Source organism: Aotus nancymaae, unplaced genomic scaffold (assembly GCF_030222135.1).
Source record: "Aotus nancymaae isolate 86718 unplaced genomic scaffold, 86718_ANA_hifiasm-v0.15.2.pri h1tg000041l, whole genome shotgun sequence".
NCBI classification, from domain to species: Eukaryota; Metazoa; Chordata; class Mammalia; order Primates; family Aotidae; genus Aotus; species Aotus nancymaae.
The window spans coordinates 9,503,878-9,529,357 of NW_026988455.1; the positions used below are offsets into that span (position 1 = coordinate 9,503,878).

At 43.5% G+C, this 25,480-nt stretch overlaps 2 protein-coding genes across 9 annotated transcripts in view; one reads left to right on the forward strand and one right to left on the reverse strand.

The window, feature by feature from the left end:
* The window catches only part of DPP8 (dipeptidyl peptidase 8), a 74,886-nt gene extending 64,542 nt beyond the window's left edge, over positions 1–10,344 (reverse strand). For 2 of the 8 annotated variants that reach the window (XR_002478796.2, XM_012454491.3), the window contains exons 1-2: positions 8,380–9,923; positions 5,614–5,883 (exon numbers count right to left, since the gene is read on the reverse strand). Coding sequence is in view for 6 of the 8 variants with exons in the window: in XM_012454491.3 (XP_012309914.1) it covers positions 5,614–5,883; positions 8,380–8,416 (307 nt within the window). In the remaining 2 variants the exon portion in view is untranslated. Of the gene's footprint in view, positions 1–5,613; positions 5,884–8,379; positions 9,925–10,136 lie in introns of those variants that run through there. The other 6 variants (XR_010336978.1, XM_012454494.3, XM_012454496.3 and 3 more) reach the window with 3 other exon arrangements.
* Positions 10,345–20,848: 10,504 nt separating this feature from the next.
* Positions 20,849–25,480, forward strand: part of HACD3 (3-hydroxyacyl-CoA dehydratase 3) — a 41,433-nt gene continuing 36,801 nt past the window's right edge. The window contains exon 1 of the mRNA XM_012454503.3: positions 20,849–21,113. Within this exon, the coding sequence (XP_012309926.1) occupies positions 21,027–21,113 (87 nt within the window). The 5' untranslated portion in view covers positions 20,849–21,026. The remainder of the gene's footprint in view (positions 21,114–25,480) is intronic.

Consider the following 25,480-nt stretch of genomic DNA (forward strand, 5'->3'; position numbering starts at 1 on the left):
AAAATACAAAAAAATTAGCTAGGCATAGTGGCAGGTGCCTATAATCCCAGCTACCTGGGAAGCTGAGGCAGGAGAATTGCTTCAACCCAGGAGAAGAAGGTTGCAGCGAGCCAAGATCATGCCACTGCACCCCAGCCTAGGCAACACAGCAAGACTTAATCTCAAAAAAAAAAAAAAAAAAAAAGTTCTGTAACTGTACTCCATCTCAAAAAAAAAAAAAAAAAAAAGTTCTGTAACCGTAATCACTAAAAAGGCTTTTAGGGTTTCCAACAAAAGTATACTTATATTAAAACAACACAGAATCTGGTATTTGACCTGCTGAAAATCTCTTTGTCCTTTATTGGGAAAGGGAAAAAGAAAAAGGTCTAAGTTAAGTAGAAGCCAAATCTATTCTGTGAAATCATGTGATAACTGGATGGGAAGGTCACAGCAGTGTAGAGTGAGTTACATTTAAAAGAGTGACAGAAACACACTATGGTTATGAAGATGTGAAACAAAGAAAATGTGAACAAGGTAAAACAAAGCCCTTCTACTCTAAAAAGGTATTGATGGCCAGGCGCAGTGGCTGACACCTCTAATACCAGCACTTTGGGAGGCCAAGGCAGGCGAATCACCTGAGATCAGGAGTTTGAGACCAGCCTGATCAACAGGGAGAAACCTCACTTCTACTAAAAATATAAAATTAGCGGAGTGTAATTTTGTATTTTTAGTAGATACATGGTGGCACATGCCTGTAATCTTAGCTACTCGGGAGGCTGAGGCAGGAGAATCGCTTGAACCTGGGAGATGGCGGTTGCAGTGAGCTGAGATCGCGCCATTGCACTCCAGCCTGGGCAACAAGAGCGAAACTCCGTCTCAAAAAAAAAACAACCCAATAACAAAAGACAAAGACAAAAAGGAGGAGTAAAGGAAGGAAAAAATAAAACACACAGAAAGAATAAGAAATCTCTTGGGTGAAAGAGATCCTCAACCTGTATTTCTGAATTATTAATGCCAGCAGAAGGTAGTCGTGGGAAGGGTATGGTACTCCCATGCTTACCCTTGCAAAGGTTGAGGATAAGCCCCCAAATAACCACAACTCTTTTTATCCTCTTATTTTTTTAAACCTTGGTTTATGTTGCCTTTGGAGTAAAAAGTTAAGATAGTGGCTGACATTTACTTTGGCGCTCAATTTTGTCTAAAATCTATTTTGTAGATTCTAAGTTGCTTTGTTACAGAATTCTTATGATTGTGGTCACCCATTTATAACATTCACAATTTTAAAAAAATGTGATCATATCCTCCTTAACCATTCTCTTTCTAAGAGCCTTCAGTCTTCAAATATTAAAAGAAAAACACAGCCGAGTGAGGTGGCTCACGCCTGTAATCCCAGCACTTTGGGAGGCTGAGGCAGGTAGATCACGAGGTCAAGAGATCGAGACCAGCCTGGCCAACATGGTGAAAACCAATCTCTACTAAAAATACAAAAATTAGCTAGGCATGGTGGTGCCTGCCTGTAGTCCCAGCTACTTGGGAGCTGAGGCAGGAGAATCACTTGAATCCAGGAGGCGGAGGTTACAGTGAGCCAGACAGTGCCACTGCAATCCAGTCTAGCAACAGAGAGAGATTCTGCCTCAAAAAAAAAAAAAAAAAGAAAAGAAAAACACAAAACTGGTATTCTTCTCTCCTCAGTAACAGCCATTCCCCACAATTATTTCAGTTGCCCCTCCCTATATGCTCCTAGTTCCATAATGTATTCCTTGGTTTATCCATGACCAGTAAAAATTTCCCTAATACAGTCTATAACTTGACATAAGCACAAAAATGGGCTTTTCTCATTCTTTCTTAATAAATACCATCAGGAAAGAATGAGAAAAGTCCATTTAGAGCCTTTAGAGCTATAGCTGCCCATGTCTTCAGGCAATGCTGTCAATGAGTCCTGTTTCTCTTTAGGATAACATGACAAAGAACAAGAGGCAAAATTAAGCATGCAAAAAAGTAAAATGCTAATGTAACAAAATGCTTGTAACTAAATAACAGGGCTTCTTTTAAGTATGCCACATTTGGAATAAGGGCTCTCAAAAAACGTATAATTTCCTATAAAAGAAAACATTTCTGGTCGGGTGTAGTGGCCCACACCTGTAATCCCAGCACTCTGGGAGACTGAGGTGGGTAGACAGCTTGAGCTCTGGAGTCTGAGACCAGCTGAGTAACATGGTGAAACCCTGTCTGTACCAAAAATACAAAAATTAGCTGGGCATAGTGGTGTGTGCCTTTAGACCCAGCTACTCAGGAGGCTGAGATGGGAGGATGGCTTGACACTGGGAGGTGGAGGTTGCAGTGAGCCAGGATCACACCATTGCACTCCAGCCTGGCCAACAAAGTGAGACCCCATCTCAAAAAAAAAAAAATTAAATAAATAAATAAATAAAGAAGGCTGGGTGCAGTGGCTCATACCTGTAATCCTGGCTAAGGCAGGAGGACTGCTTGAGCTCAGGAGTTCCAGATCAGCCTAGGCAACATGGTGAAACCTGTCTCTACAAAAAAAATACACAAATTTTCTGGGCATGGTGGCATACACCTGTAGTCCCAGCTACTTGGAGGACTGAGATGGGAGGATCACTTGAGCCTGGGAGGTCAAGGATGCAGTGAGCCAAGATCAGGCCACTGCACTCCAGCCTAGATGACAGAGCGAGACCCTGCCTCAAAAAATAATTAGTTAATTAAAAAATACACAAATTCGGGACAATACCACAAAGGATTAATTCACTTATTATATAAAATACTTCAAATCATTAAGAAAAAGAAACCCTCTTCAAAGGTTAAGTGGAAAAAGAAAAGAACTTTAAAAAAAAGAAAAAAGTAACCCAACCGAATCTAAAAAAGCCAGTATTATAGACTGTGACTGCACAGAAAAAAAATACAAATGGCTTTTTTTTTTTCCTTGAGACGAAGTCTCACTCTGTCGTCCACGGTGGAGTGCAGTGGTGCCATCTCGGCTCACTGCAACCTCCACCTCCCAGGTTCAAGCAATACTCCTGTCTCAGCCTCCCAAGTGGCTGGGATTACAAGTGTGTGCCACCATGCCTGGCTAATTTTTATATTTTTAGTAGAGATGCGATTTCACCATGTTGGCAAGGCTGGTCTTGAACTCCTGTCCTCAAGTGATTCACCAGCCTCAGCCTCTCAAAGTGCTGGGAATACAAGCGTGAGCCACCGCACCCAGTCACAGATGGCTTTTTAAGCATGTGAAACGATGCTCAACCTCACTCTTAAGAGAAATAAAATAAAAACTACATGAGAAACTGCTGTTCACTAATCAAATTGGGAAAGATCAAAAACTTTAATTACTCACTATTGGTGTATGCATTGAGAAATAAGACAATCTGAGATCATGCTGATGGTAATATAAACTCTGTAACATCTTTGAAAGGGGAGTTTAGTAATATCAACCAAAATTCATAATACATATACCCTTTGTCCCCACAATTCCACTCTTAGGAATCAGTTTTACAGGTATATTTACATATGTGCAAAATGATCTAATACAGTGATAGTCACTTCCTCATCTTTTGTAACAGATTAGAAAAACCTAAATGCAGCCAGGCATAGTGGCTCACACCTGTAATCCCAGCACTTTGAGAGGCCAAGGAACAGGGATCACTTGATGTCAGGAGTTCAAAACCAGCCTGGCCAACATGGTGAAACCCCGTCTCTACCAAAAATACAAAAAAATTAGCCAGGTGTGGTGGCAGGTGCCTGTAATCCCAGCTACTCGGGTGGCTGAGGCAGGAGAATTGCTTGAACCTGGGAGGCAAAGGTTGCAGTGAGCTGAGATCACACCACTGTACCCCGGCCTGGGTGACAGAGAGATACTCTGTCTCAAAAAAAAAAAAAAAAGAAAGAAAGAAAGAAAAAGAAAAATCTAAACACCATTACTAGAGGTCTGGTTAAGTAAAATAAGGCACAATTGGCTGGGGCGGTGGCCCACACCTGTAATCCCAACCCTTTGGGAGGCCAAGGCGGGCAGATCACAAGGTCAAGAGATTGAGACCAACCTGGCTAACACAGTGAAACCCCATCTCTACAAAAAAAAAATTAGCCAGGCATGGTGGCACGCACCTATAGTCCCAGCTACTTGGGAGGCTGAAGCAGGAGAATCGCTTGAACCCAGGAGGCGGAGGTTGTAGTGAGCCGAGACTGCAATACTGCACTCCGGCCTGAGTGACAGGGCAAGACACTGTCTAAAAAAAAAAAAAAAAAAAAAAAGGCACAATTATATAATGGAATATCCTCAGTTGTTAAAAAAGAACGAATCCCAGCCTGAGCAACATGGCAAAATTCCGTCTCTACAAAAAAAAATTGAAAAAATCAGCTGGTTGTGGTAGCCTTTGACCACAGCCAGCTAATATGTAAATATGGCACAATTAATTATATAGTGGAATTTTCTGAAGTTATTTAAAAAAAATGAATCCCAGCCTGAGCAACATGGCAAAACTCCATCTCTACAAAAAAATACAAAAAATTAGCTGGCAGTGGTGGCATATACCTATAGTCCTAGCTATTAGGGAGGCTAGGGTGGGAAAATTGTTTGAGCCTGAGAGGTCAAGGCTGCAGTGAGCCATTAGTGTGCCACTGCACTCCAACCTGGGTGACAGAGTGGGACCCTGTTTCAAAAAAAAAAAAAATCTGTAATTATGACATGAACTCATGCAGACAGTATCTTTAATATCTCTATACACACATACACACTACATACACACACAAATAAAATATATATATGCACACAGTCATATAAACGAGTAAAACTTACATTGGAAAAATTTTGGAGGAGGGGAAGAACCTACCTTTAAAAATTTAATAAACAAAAAGTAAATCAGTAGGTTAATGTATTTAATTTAGGCAGACCTTAAATCTGGAGTGAATGGACTCAAGAAGAGAAGACCAAAACCAGCCTTGGATTAAAAAAAAAAAAAGCAGCGGCTGGTGAGTGGGAACAAACATGGTTTTATTGTTTGTTTTCCTAATTAGACCATCTAAAGAAAGGCATTTCAGGTAGAGCTCAGTGGCTGAAGCCTGTAATCCCAGCACTTGGGAGGCCAAGGCGGGCAGATCACAAGGTCAGGAGTTCAAGACCAGCCTGACCAACATGGTGAAACCCCGTCTCTATTAAAAATACAAAAATTAGCTGGTCATGGTAAGCAGATGCCTATAATCTCAGCTACTCAGGAGACTGAGGCAGGAAAATCGCTTGAACCCGGGAGGCAAAGGTTGCAGTGAGCCGAGATCATGCCACTGCACTCCAGCCTGGGCGACAGAGCAAGACTCTGTCTCAAAAAAAAAATAAAAAAATAAAATAAAGAGCATTTCAAGCTAGCTGTAGGAAAAAGCAATTTCTGTAATCTTTGACTTTGAAAAATTATCATGGTCAATTCATTATTTGTTACCTAATAAAGTTAACAGCATAAAACAAAACCAAATTCTTCAAATTAAGTTTAAGGTTTTTTTCTTTAATGGAAACAAAAGTCATTAATCATTTACTTATTCATCAAAATTTGAGTGCCAATTGTATCTAGACTTTTAAGTTTGACTTAAAAGAGCATTTTCTCTCAGAAACTATCACTTTGTACTCACCAAGGTAATAGATTCTGTCTGAATGAGGCCCATCTGGATCACTCCTCTTCACAAACATGAAATCATGTGGTGCCTTAGCCATCATGTAGCCATGATATTTTCTGGTATCAGCAAGCAGCTTTTTAAGCTGACTCCAGGAATACCGCTCAACATAAAACGGCTCCAATTTAGGCCGATCCTGTGATTCAATATTCTCCTCACAGTCTGCAGTTTCAAATATCTCAACACCCAGCTGTTCTGTTTCCATTGCTGCTGCCATGTTGCATTTTCCTAGAAAAACAAGCCACATGAAGCTGTTCACAGGTCTGTCTTTTATTATCAGAATGATTCTCTGATAGGGTCAAAGAACGAGGAGTGGTGGGGAGGGCAAGAAAAAAATCCTTTTTAGCACAGCTGCAATGAAACCTAGTAAGAAAAGCAATAGCTCTCCCTTCTCTGTGTTCAGTTTTAAAATGAAATTTAAAAAAAAAATGAGGTCATGTTACTTCACAGTGCCTATAAATCCCTTTGGTAACTTTTATAAAAGGCTCTCCTTAGGTATTTCTTGCCAAAACTCCCTTTTCTTTCCCACACTGGAAGGAAACAGGCCATTTGCCAGTTGGCTGCTATGCTCCACCCCAAGAGCATGTCAATAGCGAAGCTAACTGTGCCAAGGAAACTAAGTGTTTTGCATTTAAAAAAGTAACACATTTGGTAAGTGTAGTTTTTTTCAGCTAACAGAAATAACCACAGCAAATGAGAAGTAATAAAATTGTCAAAAACAACGTGCATGTAATAATCTTCCTAGGGTACTTACCCAAGATAATATATTGTTTCCCTTTAAACGGAACGCCAAACAAAACACTTAACTGGCTGGTAGGTTTTTGAGTCTTCTGCTCTTGTCTAGATATCACTATCATGATCACTTGTAGTGACTCTATATTTTAAGGAAACTTATGTGACTATTCTTACCAATCATATAACATAAACTGATTAAATGACCAAAAAAAAGATACTATCTTAAAATGGCTTTAATTAGCTGAAGTAGTTGATACAGAAAGCATTTAATATTTGTACCAACAGTATTTTGATAAAAGTATAAACTGAGGTCTACTGGTTCAACCCCTAAACAGTCTTTAATATCTCATCTGTTAGTTTATTCTCATTTCATAAATCCAGAAGAAGTTGCATTTCTCCTTTATCTTTTCCAACATTTAACATGAGCAAAGTATCAAATAACAAACAGTGTTATCATAAACCAGTGTGAATTCTGACATATATTATTCATGACACTGCCAAAAAGGAGGACATAAAAATTCTGGGCAATTTGCTCTTTTTGAACTAATAAATGTCAAAGATGTGGATTTGGGAGATAAACTAAATTGCATTTATGTAACAAAATTTAACATAATCATTAACTACTTCTATAATAATAATCAATATATGGCTGTTCATTTAATGTATCTTTTTTAAATCCCAAATTTGAAGGTTAACATAACTAAAAGTTATCAGGTATGGATTATGAATTAGTCCATTAAGCACACATTACTGGCATGCCAAAGAACTGAATGAACTGTGTGTGCAGCTTTTGTGTTTTTCATGCTAAAGTTACCTATGTTACCATTTTCAATATAACAGTAACAAAGTGGCCAGAAAACCTATTAGACAGTTAAATCAGGTATACTTTTAACATTATGACAAGTGAGCATTCACTTTCAATGACTAAAACCAAAGCAGCTTGGCAGAGAGAATTAAGTCATTTGGCTCAATGAGTATTCAGCATACTGATATTTACTGACAGTATATGACTCTGGGGTTATATACTGTGATATGTTATGTTTATCTGCCCAACTAAAAGCTAGTGGAGGTCCACTTGCTACCAAATGTCAACAGACACAGTTTTATATATAATGGACTGAGGGACAAATGAGAGAAGAACCTATATAAATTAGGCTTATTTTTCTTAACTACTTTAGTGTTGTGTTTGGAAGTTCATCTCCAAACTATGCTTGCAAGAATATGGCTAAGGAACAGAACAGGGAAGCTCAACAGAAAGACCTCCTCCCAAGCCTTACTGTCCAGTTTATTTATTGTTTTTAGGCAAGTCTCACTGTTGCCCAAGCTGCAGTGTAGTGGTACAGCCTTGAACTCCCGGAGTCAGGGGATCCTCATGCCTCAGCCTCCCGAGTAGCTAGGACCACAGGAATGCATCACCATACCCAGCTAATTTTTAAAAACTTTTTTGTAGAGACGGGGTGGGGGGAGTTCTCACTATGTTGCCCAGGCTGGTCTTGAACTCCTGGCCTCAAGCAATCTTCCTGCCCCGCCCATAAAGTGCTGGGATTACAGGTATGAGTCACCTCGCCTGGCCATGCCCAGCTTCTTTAGCTATACGATCACTTCACATCTTTTCCTATGAAAAAGGTACATTAGCTTACATTTAAATTGCCTGGTAGTCCTGAATCGTACTAACCCCTGGACACTCTATGCACATGCACACATGTGTACATGTACAAACATTGTACAGTTCAAATGATACTCTGCAATTCTGTATGTTCACAGCAAATGTACATCCTGCATTTTCTAGGATAGACCTGATATTACATTAGTAATTTGTGCAGATGTTTGGTAAGTGACTTAATTTATTATATACAAATACATTCTCAAAATAGGTGACCTGAATTTTGTCAAAAAGAGGAAAACAGGATCAGTGTACCTTCTCAGCACAGTGCATGTATTTCCCTGCGTCACCTACCTCGTCACTTAAGTAGCTTCCCTGGTGCCTACCTGATTTTATTTTCATCTGCTCAGATCTCTTCCACATTCAAAGAGATCTTTTTCAAGTGACTCAACTTCAAGCATAGAATCCCTCTGCTCATCCTGCTCTTCTCACAGGAATCTTTCCTTTTCTCACCATCCAATCCTGCTCACCACGATAATGAAATAAGATGTAAGTCTTTGATTATTAAGATAGACCATATGTGGCCAAAAACAGAAGCCCCAAAATAGTAAAAACTGACACCGAAATATCACTTTTTGGGACAATACATAACGCCTAAATTATTTTATATCTGCATTTTATGTTATCAAAATTCAATAATTATTTTATTTCAGCGGTGTAGCCCAATATAGTCAAAAGAATATCCTCACATGGTAAATCTTGGTGTCTAGACATACATTAAAAGAAAATCATGGGAAGGTTTTAAAAAGTTATAAAAGGCATACAGATGTGAAGTTACTGAGTGACTATCACAAATCATCAAAAATGGCAGATATTTATTTTTATGTGCCTATTCCTGTTCCTTTTATGTAATAATGTCATATCAAGCTGGTTGGAGACAGAATCAACTCAGTAGGATAGCCAATAAGAATTACAGGCCGTTTTTGCAGAATGGAATTAACCCGAATTTAATAATTTAAGATTTTTCACGAGATAAAGAATTTTCTATTCATCTTAAGTGCATTACTCCAAGAATAGCTAAGATAGGTAACTTTTCTGGAAAAAGCAGCACTAAACTTGAAGTTCTGGCTTAGATTAAAAAAACAAGGAAGGTCTGCTATTACAACTGCTATTTTATCAGTTTTAATTTTGGGCCTCCATAACCCAAGTAGGTGATGGAGGGATGGGATGGGAAAAGCTAAGTGGCAAGTGTAGGAAAAACTGCGAGGTTATGGAAGCACGGCAACAATAAACTAAGATGTCAGGACACCTCATACCACTAAGCCCCTTACTCAGAAATAGAGCATGTTGACTCAGAAAATAGCTTTAGGTCTCTTGGGTTTGGCCCCACTCAAGTGAAATTTCTTAATTTTTAACTCGAGGGCCAAACAGTCGTCCACTTAAACACCTGAAGCTATCTCACTCTTTATGGTCCGCACCTACTTGAGAGGTTTGCTAGCACAGAGGGGGCCAAGATCTTCAAAAGCTATGAATGAGGAAAAGGAGAGGCATACCAGAGAATGTTGAGGGAGAGATGCCAAGTCTTACAAGTATGTGAGAAGAGAGGTGTGGCAGGAAAGGAAAGTGTCCTACTGCGAGTGGGTGGAACGGAATGGGAGGGGACAGTGAGCAGGGAGGGAATCAACCTAGCAAGAGACAGGAGAGAAAAAAGACCACCAGCTGGGAAACTGAAACAGAAAAATCTGAGTCCGAACCCCATCTGCCAAGTCGGACTTAAGGCAAATCCCTTCGCGTCTGTGGGCTTCCGTTTCCTCATCTGTAAGCGCTGACAATACCCGGCCTCCCAACCCCAGCGAGGCTCAATTAAGATAACGGACGTGGAAGTCCCGAGACCAGCGCCCAGAGCTCAGGGGGCGCCCCGTGAACGGTGGTTGACTCGGAATCTCAGAGCCTCAGCTTCCTCTTCCGGCAAGTAGGGCTCCGCCACTGGCTCTACCCCGCGCAGGGCGGCGCAACGGGTAAACCGCAAAGCGGGCTGACCCGGAGAACGCGCCGGGCAGTCCCTCGGAGGCGGAGAAGGCCCGGGGAGCGGGGGCCCAGGCCTCGCCGGCGCAGGAGAAGGAGAGGGGGGCGGATACTGCACCTTCCCCCCCGGCCCCGCCCGGACCGTCCTGACGCGCGCTACGGAGCGGGCCTGCGCCGCTTCATGCTGCGCAGCTTCCACTCCGGTCCTGACTGCAGTGGCTTCCTCGGCAGCACCGCCGGGGGTAACCCAGGCGGCGAACGCGGCACTCAGAGACGGCAGCGGCTGCAGCAGGGGCGGCCTCGGCCTCTGAGGTTTTAGCACTTCCGGTTCCTCGCGATCGGACTGGCGAAGGCGCAGCCGGGCCAAGAAGGGCGCCGCTGTCTGCTTGGTGGGGTGCAAAACCACAGCGCCGTCTCTTGGCCGGAGGAGCGAAGGAGGTGCGGGGTAGAGACTGGGCCGAGCAGAGGATAGAGATGAACTCCAGAAAGGAACAGCGACTTACTCAAAGTCACAGGGCAAATTGTGGCGCGTCTGTACTCAATAAATATATATTGAGTGCCTGCTCAAAACAGACAAAATTCCTGTCCGTGTGCCAGGCAGAGAGAGCTTTAGACGCTGGGAGCAAACCAGAGTAAATCCCTGCCCTCTCAATGAGACTTATATTAAGAGGAAAGAGACTAGGGACTTGGGAGATCTGAGCGTATCATTGTTGTGGTGGAAAGAAATCTGAACCTGGAGTCCCAAACTTGGCTCTAATAGTAACTAGTGGTCTTTCAGCAGGTCACTCAATCTATCTGAGCCATAACTTCTTTATCTCTAAAAGGGATATAATACATTTCACTTAATTGCAATTAAAGAAAACCGGCTGGGTGTGGAGGCTCATGCCTGTAATCTCAGCACTTTGGGAGGCCGAGGTGGGTGGATCACTTGAGGTCAGGAGTTCGAGACCAGCCTGGCCAACATGGCAAAACCCCATCTCTACCAAAAATACAAAACTTAGCCTGGCATGGTGACGGGCACCTGCAATCCCAGCTGCTACTCGGGAGGCTGAGGCAGGAGAATCTCTTGAACTCGGGAGGTGGAAGTGGCAGTGAGCCAAGATCACCCCACTGCACCCAACCTGAGTGACAGAGTGAGACTCTGTCTCAAAAACAAAACAAATGCACTCTAACACATAAAATGAAGAAACTGGGGCCTAGGGGAAAGAAGTGAATGACTTGTTATAATCAGAGCCAGAGGCACATCCCTTGACCTGCAGTTTCTTTCCTGATCTACACTGTATATTGGCTGAGAAGGAACCCAGGAAGATGTCCGGGAGAGTAGCAGATGTACAAAAACACAGTGCAAAAGCCAGGCCTCCCCTATTTTCTATTATTACAAAGAACCATGTGTCAGAGTTGTGTGTCATTAGGATTTATTATAATAGCACTAATAAAAAATCCATTTGGGTACTATGCTCCACTCCACAGTATATAATTATTCACTTTGAGATTAAATGAGCCTTCCCTCATGCTTTTTAAAGTTGAGCTCTCTCTTTTTTTTTTTTTTTTTTTTTTTTTTGAGACGGAGTTTCACTCTTGTTACCCAGGCTGGAGTGCAATGGCGCAATCTCGGCTCACCGCAACCTCCGCCTCCTGGGTTCAGGCAATTCTCCTGCCTCAGCCTCCTGAGTAGCTGGGATTACAGGCACGTGCCACCATGCCCAGCTAATTTTTTGTATTAGTAGAGACGGGGTTTCACCATGTTGACCAGGATGGTCTAGATCTCTTGACCTCATGATCCACCCGCATCGGCCTCCCAAAGTGCTGGGATTACAGGCTTGAGCCACGAGCTCTCTTTTAAAAAAAAAAAAAAAAAGGCAAAGTCATTTGCCTTGGGTCTCTTCTATTAATTTTCTCCAAATGTCCTGAGAGCAGATTTTAAAGGCTTTAAGTGCACACAAACACACACACACAAACAAAATATGGAGAAATATATCTTGCACTTCATTTCATGAATCCAACAAGTGTTTGCTGAATCTCTGCCTTATACCTGTCATTGTTCTAAGCAGTGGTGCCACAGTAGTGAACAAAGTAGATAAAGCCCCTGTTTTCATGCAGTTTATAGCCTAAGAAGAAGAGATACAGCCCCCTCTCCCCAAAAGCAAACAATTAAAAATATATAATTTCTTCCATTTTAAAAAAGAGCCATGGAGAGATAAAATACTTGAATACTTATTTATATCAGATGACTTGTTATAGATTTGACTAGATTGGAATAGAGATTTCTTGATTTTCATTCTTATTTTCTTCTTCCTGGAATGCAGTGGCACAATCTCAGCTCACTGCAACCTCTGCCTGCCAGGTTAAAGCGATTCTCCTGCCTCAGCCTCCAGAGTAGCTGGAACTACAGGCCCATGCCGCTACACCCAGCTAATTTTTGTATTATTATTATTTTTTTTGAGACAAAGTCTCACTCTGTCTCCAGGCTGGAGTGCAGTGGCGTGATCTCAGCTCACTGCAACCTCCGCCTCCTGGATTTAAGTGATCTTGTTCTTCAGCCTCGAGAGTAGCTGGGATTACAGGCACGCACCACCATACCCAGCTAATTTTTGTATTTTTAGTAGAGACGAGGTTTCACCACGTTGGTCAGGATGGTCTTGATCTCCTGACCTAGTGATCCACCTGCCTTGGCCTCCCAAAGTGCTGGGATTGCATTGTAAGCCACCTCGTCCAGCCGATTTTCATTCTTATTTTCAAATCCTGAGAAAGCTGTAGAGGAACAGCTCCACCATGAAACGCCGGCAACCTTGCATGTATCCACATAAGCTACATAGGCACAGACTTGAATCGAAGTGTCTCTGAGTCTTAGCAGAATGCTGTGTGATGTTCCTAGAAAAGGAGAGAATAGGAGGCTGATAGGGACCAGGAGGCAGCCTCCCCTGGGAGGCAGTCAGGACATGGCTCGACAGCTTCTTCTCTCCTCATAGTTTCTGATGAGGTGTGGGGCTTTCTTCCTACTCCCTCAGAATAGCACTGCTGAATACAAAAGTCATTTGGCCGCAGCCTAGAATTGGCTCCTGTTCAATAAGATATCTTGCAACTCACGTTGCAGTCATCTGGGCCCTTTTGTTTCAGTTCAGCTGTCCCTTGGTATCTGCAGGGGATTGGTTCCAGGACTCCTGGCAGATATTAAAATCAGCGGTACTCAAGTTCCTGATATCAAATGGCATAGTATTTGCATGTAACCTATGCACATGCTACTCTCAGATACTTCTTTTGGTGACAGTCTCACTCTATCACCCAGGTTCTGGAGTGCAGTGGCAGTATCTCAGCTCACTGCAACCACTACCTCCCGGCTTGAAGCAATTCTCCCACCTCAGCCTCCCAAGTATCTGGGGTTACAGGCGCCCATCACCACACCCAGCTAATTTTTGTATTTTTAGTAGAGGTGGGGTTTCACCACATTGGCCAGGCCAGTCTTGAACTCCTTACCTCAAGCAATCTACCTGCCTCAGCCTCCCAAAGTGCTGGGATTACTTACAGTCATGAGCCACTGTGCCTGGCTGACTTTTTTTTATTTTATTTTATTGAGATGAAGTGTCCGTCTGTCACCCAGGCTGGAGTGCAGTGGCGTGATCTCAGCTCACTGCAACCTCCATCTCCTAGGTTCAACCGATTCTCCTGCCTCAGCCTCCTGAGTAGCTGGCATTACAAGTACCCGTCACCACATCTGGCTATTTATTTATTTATTTATTTAAATTATTATTTTTTTGAGACAAAGTCTCACCCTGTCTCCCAGGCTGGAGTGTAATGGCACAATCTCAGCTTACTGCAACCTCCACCTCCCAGGTTCAACCGATTCTCCTGCCTTAGCCTCCCAAGTAGCTGGGATTATAGGCACCTGCCACCATGCCTGGCTAATTTTTTGTATCTTTAGTAGAGATGGGGTTTCACCATGTTGTCGAGGCTCAAACTCCTGACCTTGTGATCCGCCCACCTCAGCCTCCCAAAGTGCTGGGATTACAGGAGTGAGCCACCGTGCCGGCCCATTTTATATTTTATTTATTTTATTTTATTTTATTTTACTTTATTTATTTTGAGACAGAGTCTCGCTCTGTCACCAAGCTGGAGTGCAATAGGGCAATCATAGCTCATTATAGCCTTGAAGTCCTGGGCTCAAGCAATCCTCCTGCCTTGGCCTCCCAAAGCACCGGGATTACAGGCATGAACCACTGCACCAGGCCTGTATTATTATTATTATTTTCTTTTTTTTTTTTTTTGAGACAGAGTCTTGCTCTGTCGCCAGGCGCCAGGCTGGAGTGCAGTGGCACGATCTCGGCTCACTGCAACCTCCGCCTCCTGGATTCAAGCAATTCTCCTGCCTCAGCCTCCCAAGTAGCTGGACTACAGGCGTGTGCCATCATGCCCAGCTAATTTTTGTATTTTTTTAGTACAGATGGGGTTTCACCAAGTTGGCCAGGATGGTCTTGATCTCTTGACCTCGTGATCCACCCGCCTCGGCCTCCCAAAGTGCTGGGATTACAGGTGTGAACCACCGCACCTAGCCTATTATTATTTTTTATTTCAGTTTTTTTCTAAATACTTTTGACCCGAGGTAGATTGAATCCCAGATGCAGAACCCACAGATACAGAGTCAACTGTATTGTCATTTTTGATGTATGAGACAAGAATCACAAGCAGCTATCACCTTTGTGCATTCTTCCTTTTGCACTGTATGTAAGTAATAAACTACCTGAATCTAAAAGTGTCACTGTATCTTTACTGGCTGAATCAGTCAGGCCGTGGCCTTGCCAAGTCTTGTTTGTGTGCTTGACAAACCCCTCCTGGTTTTCTGCTGCCCTGCACTCCAGGGACCCATTAGGAAAAGACAAGTTATCTAGCACATGAGGTGTGAATGAGATAGCATGGCGGGGTTAATGCAAAACCATCAGTATCTAGCACTGGGTATTATCATCAACAAATATGTTTTAAACATCTACTTTCTGAAGCACATTGTGTTAGATACTACAGGATACCAAAAGGAGCTGATCTGTGCTCCAGGGAGGTTTATAATCTAGGTGAGGAAAATAATCATAAGCATGTAGTACATACACTAACAGTCATTGACTACAGGATATGGTGGTCTACAGTTTGTTTTTCCACTTCCCCCTGATACTTTCCCCCTTTTTAACGTGTAGTTCAAACCAACCTGTAATAACAAAAAAGAAGCTGGGCACAGTGGCTCATTCCTGTGGTTCCAGCACTTTGGGAGACTGAGACAGAAGGATTGCTTGAACCCAGGAGTTCGAGACCGGCCTGAGAAAAGTAGTGAGACCCCATCTCAACAAAAAGTACAAAAATTGGCCAGGCACAGTGGCTCACGCCTGTAATTCTAGCACTTTGAGAGGCTGAGGAGGGTAGATCACCTGAGGTCAGGAGTTCGAGACCAGCCTGACCAACATGGTGAAGCCCCATCTCTACTAAATACAAAAAATTAGCCAGGTGTGGTGGCCCATGCCTGTAATTCCAGCTGCTTGGAAGGCTGAGGCAGGAGAATTGCTTGAACCCAGGAGGCAGAGGTTGCAGTGAACTGAGATTGCACAGTTGGACTCCAGCTTAGGAAACGAGAGCGAAATTCCATCTTAAAAAAAAAAAGGAGATTTTATTTTCTATAAAGGATTATAGCTTGTAAGGTGAAAGGGGACGATGCTGACAGGCTGGGAAGTGTAGCCTCTGATAAAGATCAGAGTCAGGTACTTTGAGGATGAAGAGGTGGAACAGGAGCTTTATGCTGAATGGATTGGCTAAACATACATATACAACAGGTTATAGGAGGAGGCATGAATATTCATGAAGGTGGTCCTGACACATGAATATTGAACAAACATGTATGTTACATATGACCCATGTTCACCTTACAGTGGAGACCTAACATTTAAATGTATTACAATTTGGATTATATGTCAAAAAGTCTTTTTAGGACAAAAAGGCACTCAAATGTACAGTTTCTGTAAACCAGCCGGAACTCATCCATGGTTGATGGTCTTCTTATCAGCAGAAAGTTACTGAAATCAGTCTCTTGTCCAATCAAAGCTATAGTTATGGCTTGTGGAACAAGGGGTTGGTTGGTCAGTGTCTGGTGAGGGCTGAGCTAGAAATTGTTTTAATATTGATTATCTCAAGGCCCAGTGCTTGTTTAGCTGCTAGAGAAAGAAAAAGCTTGTGGCAGCTAGAACATGGTCTATTCTTTAAGTGTAGGGGTGTGTGACTTAACTCTTGCCTAGCATGGCCTTAGGTCTTACTTATAATTTGCTATCATATTGCCACAAAGAGTCCATTCCATCAGTCTTTTTTTTTTTTTTTTTTTTTTGAGCCGGAGTTTCACTCTTGTTACCCAGGCTGGAGTGCAATGGCGCGATCTCGGCTCACCGCAACCTCCGTCTCCTGGGTTCAAGCAATTCTCCTGCCTCAGCCTCCCGAGTAGCTGGGACTACAGGCGTGCGCCACCATGCCCAGCTAATTTTTGTATGTTTTAGTAGAGACAGGGTTTCACCATGTTGACCAGGATGGTCTCGATCTCTTGACCTCGTGATCCACCCATCTCGGCCTCCCAAAGTGCTGGGATTATAGGCGTGAGCCACCGCGCCCGGCTCCATCAGTCTTTAAACAAAGTATTTATTATTATTTGTCGTTGTTGTTCCATCAGTCTTATGCTCTCTATTTTCACATTAATGCCTTGCCAAAGGCAGGAAACCAGCCTTCAGCACTGGGAACGAGCTTCATCCCTGGCAAGTACTCAGCAAATGGTTCTTGTTGTTAGTGATGACTATTCTCTGAGAAGGGAGAGCTGGCCCTGGGCCAAATGAGGCTGATATTATCAGAAAACAGCCCTACCTATTTCAGCTTTGCACTGCCACTTGGCTCTGCCTTTTAATCTCCCCTGACACCTTGCAAAGTTTTTATTTTTTGAGACAAGGACTTGCTCTGTTATCAAGGCTGGAGTGCATTAGCGTCATCACAGCTAACTGCAGCCTTGACCTTCCAGGCTCAAGAGATCCTCCCAGCCTCCTGAGTAGCTAGTACCACCACACCTGGCTAATTTTTTTAATTTTTTGTAGTGATGGGGTCTCACTGTTTTGCCCAGACTGGTCTCAAAGTCTTAAACTCAAGCGATCTTCCCGCCTCAGCCTCCCAAAGTGTTGGGATTACAGCATGAGCCACCGCTCCCAGCCCCACCCTGCAGTTTTACAGTTCATCAGAATGACACTCTTTCCTCCTTCCATTTCTGTCTTTTTCTTGTTGGATTTCTCTTGGAAAGAGGGGTCCATAATAGCAGGGTTTCTTTGCAAAAAATTTAGAAACAGCTGATAAGAACATTAGAGGGAACCAAATCTAACTCATCAAATTGATGAATGTGGATGCTCAGGCCGGAAGAAGTCATTTTGCAGTACATAACTAGTGGTCAAACCAGGCTAGATAGGCCCACTTCCACTGGAATGTTCTTATGAAGCATCTGAAACAAAATGCCAAAATTCAATCTTCTTGTATATCAATAGCTTTCACCTTGGCAGAGGTCAACTGATAAGCCTCAGGTTTCAAATATGCTGAATTAAAATTATTCTATTTTTTATTACTCACCTACCAGGATGGCTAAAATTAAAAAGACTGGCTGGAAGTGGAGATGGTGCTGGAAAAAAAAAATTAGGCCAGGCATGGTACCTCACACCTGGAAGGCCGAGGCAGGAGGATCACTTGAGCCCAGGAGTTTGAGACCACTTGAGCCTAGGAGTTTGAGACCAGCCTGACCAACATGGCGAAAACCCATCTCTACAAAAAATACACAAATTAGCCAGGCCTGTTGGCACACACCTGTAATCCCAGCTACTTGGGAGGCTGAGGCAGGAGAATCACTTGAACGAGGGAGGCAGAGGTTGTAGTAAGCCAACCTTGCGCTAATGCACTCCAGCCAGGGCAACAGAGCAAGACTCTGTCTCAAAAATAAATAAATAAATACATAAAATTAAATTAAAAAGACTGAAAATACCAAGGATATAGAGCAACTAGAATGTTCAAACATTGCTGTGGGAATGTAAATTGATGAAAACACTTTATAAAATTGCTTAACAGTACCTAATAAAGCTAATCATATATCTATGTAACATAGCAATTCTTTTCATAGGTATTTATTTCAAGAGAATTAAGAGCATATATCCCTGAAAGACAGGTACACAAATATTCAGAGTAGCTTTATCTATAATAGCTAAAAACTAGAAACAGGCTGGGCACAGTGGCTCACGCCTGTAATCCCAGCACTTTGGGAGCCCAAGGCAGCCAGATCACCTGAGGTTGGGAGTTCAAGACCAGCCTGACCAACATGGAGAAACCCGGTCTCTACTAAAAATACAAAAGTAGCTGGGGGTGGTGGCACATGCCTGTAATACCAGCTACTTGGGAGGCTGAGGCAGGAGAATTGCTTGAACCTAGAAGGTGGAGGTTGCAGTAAGATTGTGCCATTGCACTCCAGCCTGGGCAACAAAAGCGAAACTCTATCTCAAAAACAAAAACAAACAAACAAAGTAGAAACAACACAAATATCCATCAATAGGAGGATGGATAAATAATTTGTGGTATATTCATATAGTAAACTACTACAGAGCAAAACCAAAAACTAAACGAGAATGAATTACTGATTTACTCAGGAACATGATAAATCTCATACACATTATGTTGATGAAAGAAACCAGACACTGTAGATTCCATTTATATGAAATTCAAGAACAGAACAGACAAAAACTACTCTGTGGTGATATATCAGGATAGTAATTATTAAGAGACAAATATATTTTAATATGAAATAACCTCTGGGATACTGGAAATGTTCCAGATCTTGATCTAGGTGATAGTTACATGAATATAAACATATGTAAAAATTCAGCTGAAACTGAACATTTTAGATTTTCCTATGTTCTGTATGTAAACTACACTTCAATTTTTTAAATAAGTACCCCATATTGAATCTGCATTGTAGTAAACACAATGCAATAAAAATCTCTTTATCATTAACAAATATTTTATTTTATTTTTGAAAAACATTTTATTTTTAAAATTCAAGACTGTCAAGGTTACTGCTTTGATCATCTCATACCTGGCTGATTGCATTGGTCCAGCTGGTTTGCCTACCTGTTCCTCCTACTCTCTGACAGGTCTTTGTTGCTGAGCACGTTTCTTTTACTAATCTCCATGTTAACAGACTTCCTTGGCTCCCATATGACTGTGGGATGCAGTACAGGCACCTCAGTGAAGCAAACAATGACTTTCCTAATGCACCCTCTGCATTTCCAGATTCAGGGCGACCTCTCTCATACTCTACGCCTTTAATCCCTAGCAGCAGAGCCTCCTACATCCCTCTCTCTCTCTCTCTTTTTTCAATTGTAAGACAGGGCCTCACTCTGTGCCCAAGCTGGAGTGCAGTGGCATCTTGCCTCCTGGGCTCAAGCAATCCTTCCACCTCTGCCTCCGGAGTAGCTGGGACCACAGGGGAGCGCCAACCACGCTCTGCTAACTTCTGTATTTTTTGTAGAGACGGGGTATTGCCATTTTGCCCAGGCTGGTCTCGAACTCCTGGGCTCCAGCTATCCTCCTGCCTCGTCCTCCCAAAGTGCTGGGATTACACATGTGAGCCACCGCGCCCGGCCCACATCTTTTCACCCTTGAACAAAGCAAGCTCCCTGTGCTTCCACGGACTACCTGCTTCTTCCTCGGTCAAATTCCTACTCGCAATTTACCATGCCGTTCTCAAGGATTGGCTCTCAAATGTCTGACGATGGTTCCCACGGCCATCAGTTCCCATCGTCATAAACTGTGAGCTCAGCACATTCATTATATGAAAACTCTCTATAATTTATATTTTCCACGCTTGAGCCAAATGTTTCCGGAGAGCTAGCAGAATTTCTGTTCATCGTTAGATCCCTCTGCTAAACAAATGGGTGCCAACAGAATCCCTTTGCTAAATAAACGAGAGCTAACAGGATTGAATATGAGTTCCATTTTTGGCCCAGAGTTCTAGTTTTCATACAAATATTGCTTCCCACTAAATTCTTCGCTGTAGAAGAACTTGGGGATGAAAGCGGATACAGACAAGCCAGTGTAAGTAAGACATAAATGAGTGTTGTCTCTAGTTTGAGTTTCCCATTTTTTTTGAGACAGTCTCTTGCACTGTCCAATAGAATAGCCACCAATAATATGGCTATTTAAATTTAAATTAGAAGTGAATAAAATTGAAAATTCAGTTATTCAGTCTCACTACCCACATTTCAAGTACTCAAAAGCCTCATGTGGCTAGTGGATACCGTATTAAAGAGCGCAATGTGCAGTATTTCCATCATCACCAAAGTTTTATCGGGCAGCGCTGCTTTGGTCATTTTCCCTTCTTGGAACACTCTTCCACGCCAGTAGTACACCACGTCCCCTATCACCATTATCATCGTCATTTTGTCTGTAATTACTTGCGTCTCTTAATAGACTGTGTGTCTCACTTTTGTTGTTCCAGTATTTAGTTTTGAAACCCACGCACACAGTAGGCGCTCAGTACACAGAATGGGAAGGACGTTCCAGAGACACGAGTCTCAAACCCTTCCGCATGCTGATCGGTCCTCTGTAAGTCTCCAGACTTTTCCATTTTAAAGTATCTCCCTGAAGACAAGTGGGGAGAGCGGACCACCCGCTGATTCCAATTCCCCTGGCGGCCGGGGTGAGCCGCGGCGTCACACAGTGCCAGGGCCCGCCCCTATCCCGCCCCCGCAGGACTCGCGCCAAGGCCCCAGGCTGGCGCCGCCGCCATCCCGGCGCGTCACTGCGCAGGTGCGGCCCGCGAGCTTCGGGTGTCTTGAGGCGCCGGGTTGCTGGCTCTCAGGAGCGCGGGGGTTTGAGGCCTGCTTTCGGCTCGCGCCAGCCGAGCACTACCTGAGGCACCGTGGCGCAGCAAGCCGAGCAAGCCGAGCCGCCCCGCGCCCTGGGCAGTGTGGCCATGGAGAATCAGGTGTTGACGCCGCATGTCTACTGGGCTCAGCGACACCGCGAGCTGTATCTGCGCGTGGAGCTGAGTGACGTACAGGTAAAAGCCGGGTCCGGGCGGCGGGAAGCGCGCGGGATCGCGGCTCCGGGTACCCGCCAGGACCCCTGCCCCCTTTGTCCGTGTGCGCGCCGGAGAGCCTGCAGTGCGCCATCAAGATCCGCGACGCGGTGCGTTCACGGCGTGCTGGCGCTTGTCGAGGCTCACCCGCAGATCCCGGGCGGGGAGCACAACCCCCCGAGGGCTGCAGGTACCTTCGGATGCTCAGAGAGCTTGGCTCGGGCCTCTCAGGCTACTCCCGGCCTCTTCTTTGTTCTCAGTCTGCGGCCTTCATGGAGCCCAAGCCCGGCCCTGGCTGCCTGGCCGTCGGGGTTCGAGTTGGCTGAGGCCCTTCGAGATGTGGGATGAGCTTGTTGGGTCACGGGTGCAGCTGTGACAGCGGTCTGCTGGACGGTGGCTGGACGTCTGCTACTGGCCTGAGAGGTCCAGCCAGGCCCCGCGGAAGTTCCCGACGCTGGGCGCTGCAGGGGGTGGGGGAGGGGTGGGCCACACCCACCTCACAACCGTTCGGTGATGGAAATTATTCTCATTACTTTTAATTTTAAAATTCAGTAGAGCTGGAGGAAGTGATTTCCCCTTCTGTTCTGAAGGCTGTGAGCTCAGGTTTGCTGAGTTGCACGGAGAACTTAAAAATTTCTTAAGTTACGTGAAGCATTTATAATTTCAGCTCCTTGACCCTGTATGTAAGGAAGCTGAAGGCACCTAATAGTGGAGACTCCAGGACCTGTGAATCCTCATGTCTCTGTCCAAACTAAAGATTCTGGTCTTTGAGAAACTGGTTTTCAGTCTGGAAGGTTCTTCTTTTTTTTTTTTTGAGATGGAGTTTTGCTCTTGTCACCCAGGCAGGAGTGCTATGGGGTAATCTCAGCTCACTGCAACCTCCGCCTTCTGGGTTCAAGTGATTCTTCTGCCTCAGCTTCCTGAGTAGCTGGGATTATAGGCGCCAGGCACCACACCCAGCTAATTTTTGTATTTTTAGTAGAGACAGATTTCACCATGTTGGCCAGACTGGATTCGACCTGACCTCAGGTGATCCACGCGCCTTAGCCTCCCAAAATTCTGGGATTACAGGCATGAGTCCCTGCGCCTGTAGAAGGTTCTTTCTACAGTCATGCTTATTGGAAACTTCCCCTTGACATCTATGGCACTTTGTAACCTCTTTCACTCCTTTTAACTTTCTCTGCTTCTGAAGCAGTCAAAGGTGCTTTCTGAGTGTCGACATGAATTTGGTGAATTTAATTTAATCTTTGCTTCTGGAATATAAACCGTTTTCCTGTTGAAAGATGAAGACAGTAGTGACCAGAATGCCTTTAAATAGGCTGTGACATTGCATGGTGTGCCGTTTAATGTGTTCATCCAGACTGAGATTATAATTTGGGGTCAGAGTATGAATAAATGTTCTGTGCTGTTTCCTTCTCCTGCTCCAGGGTGCTTTAACAGAATAGGAAAAAACAAACAAAATGTTTTGTAAATGGGGATCAAAGTCCCCATCTAGAGAGGGTTCTGCCAGTAGTCAATAAAAAAGTACAGAACAGGTCAGGAGTGGTGGCTCACACCTGTAATCCCAGCGCTTTGGAAGGCTGAGGCAGGAGGATCATCTGAGGTCGGGAGTTCGAGACCAGCCTGACCAACATAGAGAAACCCCGTCTCTACTAAAAATACAAAAATTAGCTGGGCGTGGTGGTGCATGACTGTAATTCCAGCTACTCAGGAGGCTGAGGCAGGAGAATCGCTTGAACCTGGGATGGGGAGGTTGCAGTGAGCAGAGATCATGTCATTGCACTCCAGCCTGGGCAACAACAGTGAAACTCCATCTCAAAAAAAGGAAAAAAAAAGTACAGACCACGTGTTATGACAATTTCTTTAATTATTTAGTTAAGCAGTATGTAGACAAAATTAAACTCAGGCCCTGTTTGCTCTAAATGTCTATCACGTGTAAGAATTAACTACTGTGAGATTTGTTTGAAGCCAAAAAGAGAAAAGGTGTTTTTAGGGGGGAATGGGATAATGATGGAGAGAAGTGGAAACTGGTTAAACAAATGAAAAAAATTCACCATACTTATATTTTTCCTGAAAGATCCAAACTTCTTAGTTAAAAAGCACGAACACATGATAATCATATGTATTTATTTATTTTAGAGATAGGGTCTTACTCTGTCACCCAGGCTGGAGTTCGGTGGCATGATCATAAATCATTGTAACCTTGACCTCATGGGCTCAAGTGATCCTCCTGCCTCGTTTCCCAAAATGTTGGGACTACAGGTGTGAGCCACTGCACCTGACCCTGAAGTATGGAGGCGTATGTTTGAAATATATAATAGTTAAAAAATGTGAAGGAGAAAAAAATAAACTTTTCTTCTGGAGAGAGAAATACCTCTTTTTAAAAAATTTTAGGGCTGGGCACAGTGGCTTACGCCTGTAATCCCAGCACTATGGGAGGCCGAGGCAGGTGGATTGCTTGAGGTAAGGAGTTTGAGACCAGCCTGGTCAACATGGTGAAACCCTGTCTCTACTAAAAATACAAAAATTAGCTGGGTGTGGTGGCACATGCCTATAGTCCCAGCTACTCTGGAGGCTGAGGCAGGAGAATCCCTTGAATCTGTGAGGCAGAGGTTTCAGTGAGCCGAGATCAAACCCTTGCACTCCAGACTGGGCGACAGAGCAAGAGTTCATCGGGTTTTTTTTGTTTTTTTTTTTGAGACGGAGTTTCACTCTTGTTACCCAGGCTGGAGTGCAATGGCGCGATCTCGGCTCACCACAACCTCTGCCTCCTGGGTTCAAGCAATTCTCCTGCCTCAGCCTCCCAAGTAACTGGGACTACAGGCGTGTGCCACCATGCCCAGCTAATTTTTGTATTTTTAGTAGAGACAGGGTTTCACCATGTTGACCAGGATGGTCTCGATCTCTTGACCTCGTGATCCACCCGCCTCGGCCTCCCAAAGTGCTGAGATTATAGCTGTAAGCCACCATGCCCGGCCTGAGTCCATCTTAAAAAAAAAAAAAAAAAGTAACCATCTAAAAAATTTTGGGGAAAAATAAATCATTTTTTCACCCTCGTTTTTTGTTTTTGTTCTGGGGTTTCACGTATGTAGTTTAGAGGCACCTATATTTCAACTATTATGAGTTTAAAAGTAACATGTTACTAACATTCATGAAAGAAATCCTCTAATACATGTCGGATAGTACAGATTTACAAAGATGAGTCAGACTCAGCTTTTCAAGGGCATGCTATCTAGAAGGAGGCGTATCATATACAACAAAAAGTTTTGTTAAAGAGTATGTTTATTGGTAGAATTGGAGTTGGATGTTGAACCAGGTACCTGGTGTTAAACGAATTTGTTACCTTTCTTTCATTTAGATAGAGGTGACTTCCAGAAATGAGAATTATTTTTGTCAAACTAAGACTGGGAGAACATTCCAGAAAGAGAAAGGCATACACTTTTAGACACTTGTAATCTCTGACTCAAGGCATGTCAATGCCCAAAGACCACTAGGAACACACCTGTAGTAAAACAAGTTGGGTTTATTATTGCATCAAGAGAGAGCACAGTCCATGGGGAACCCTGGGGTGTTTCATTAGGAGGGTGTTAGAACTGATTATAGGATTTGGGTGTTGGTGATTAGGGGAGGGGAGGGTTAAGGAGGTCGGGTTTCACTTCAGATAAGATCCTGTAAGAAAATGTGGGAGTTTTGTGTTTGAGTATCTGAATAAATCTTATCTGTAGGGAAGGGAGACTAGTACAAGAACAAACCTGTAATTGCCAGAGGTGTAGCAGTCACTCAATTTGGCCAGAGGGTGTTTGGTATTTCGTGGGTGGCATAGTCACTATGTATTTGTCTGCGCTTAAAACAAAATTGTGAAATGGCCTTTGTCTCATTTTATGAGGATTTCAGAGTAACCTTGTCTGAGGTTGGTATTCTGTAAGATTGTTTAGGTCTCATAGGAGAATAACATGGCCTGGCTATGAGTGCTGTGTTTGCTTCTGAATGTCAGTGGCTGCTTTCTTTTTTTTTTTTTTCATCTTAGCTGATTGGTCTATGCAGGGCCTGTCGAAACCAGTGGTTATAGATGTGCAGATTTGTTATTTAAAAAAGAAAAAGAAAAAGAAACCCCTGGTTCTGGCTCTGGATGAAGCACTTCATTTACTTGTTCAGTAAAAATCATTTATGGAGTACCTACTCTTGTCTATCATTTAGCTAGGTGTGGGGTTCTTGGACAGCACTTTAACACTCCCTGCTTTCTGTAGCATGTCCCACAACTTATGTGTGAGTTTTAAAGTGTTTAGTTCCAGTTTGGAGGCATTGGCTCTGTCTCCCTCCTTCCTGACACAGGGAACTGTCCAGTCGTC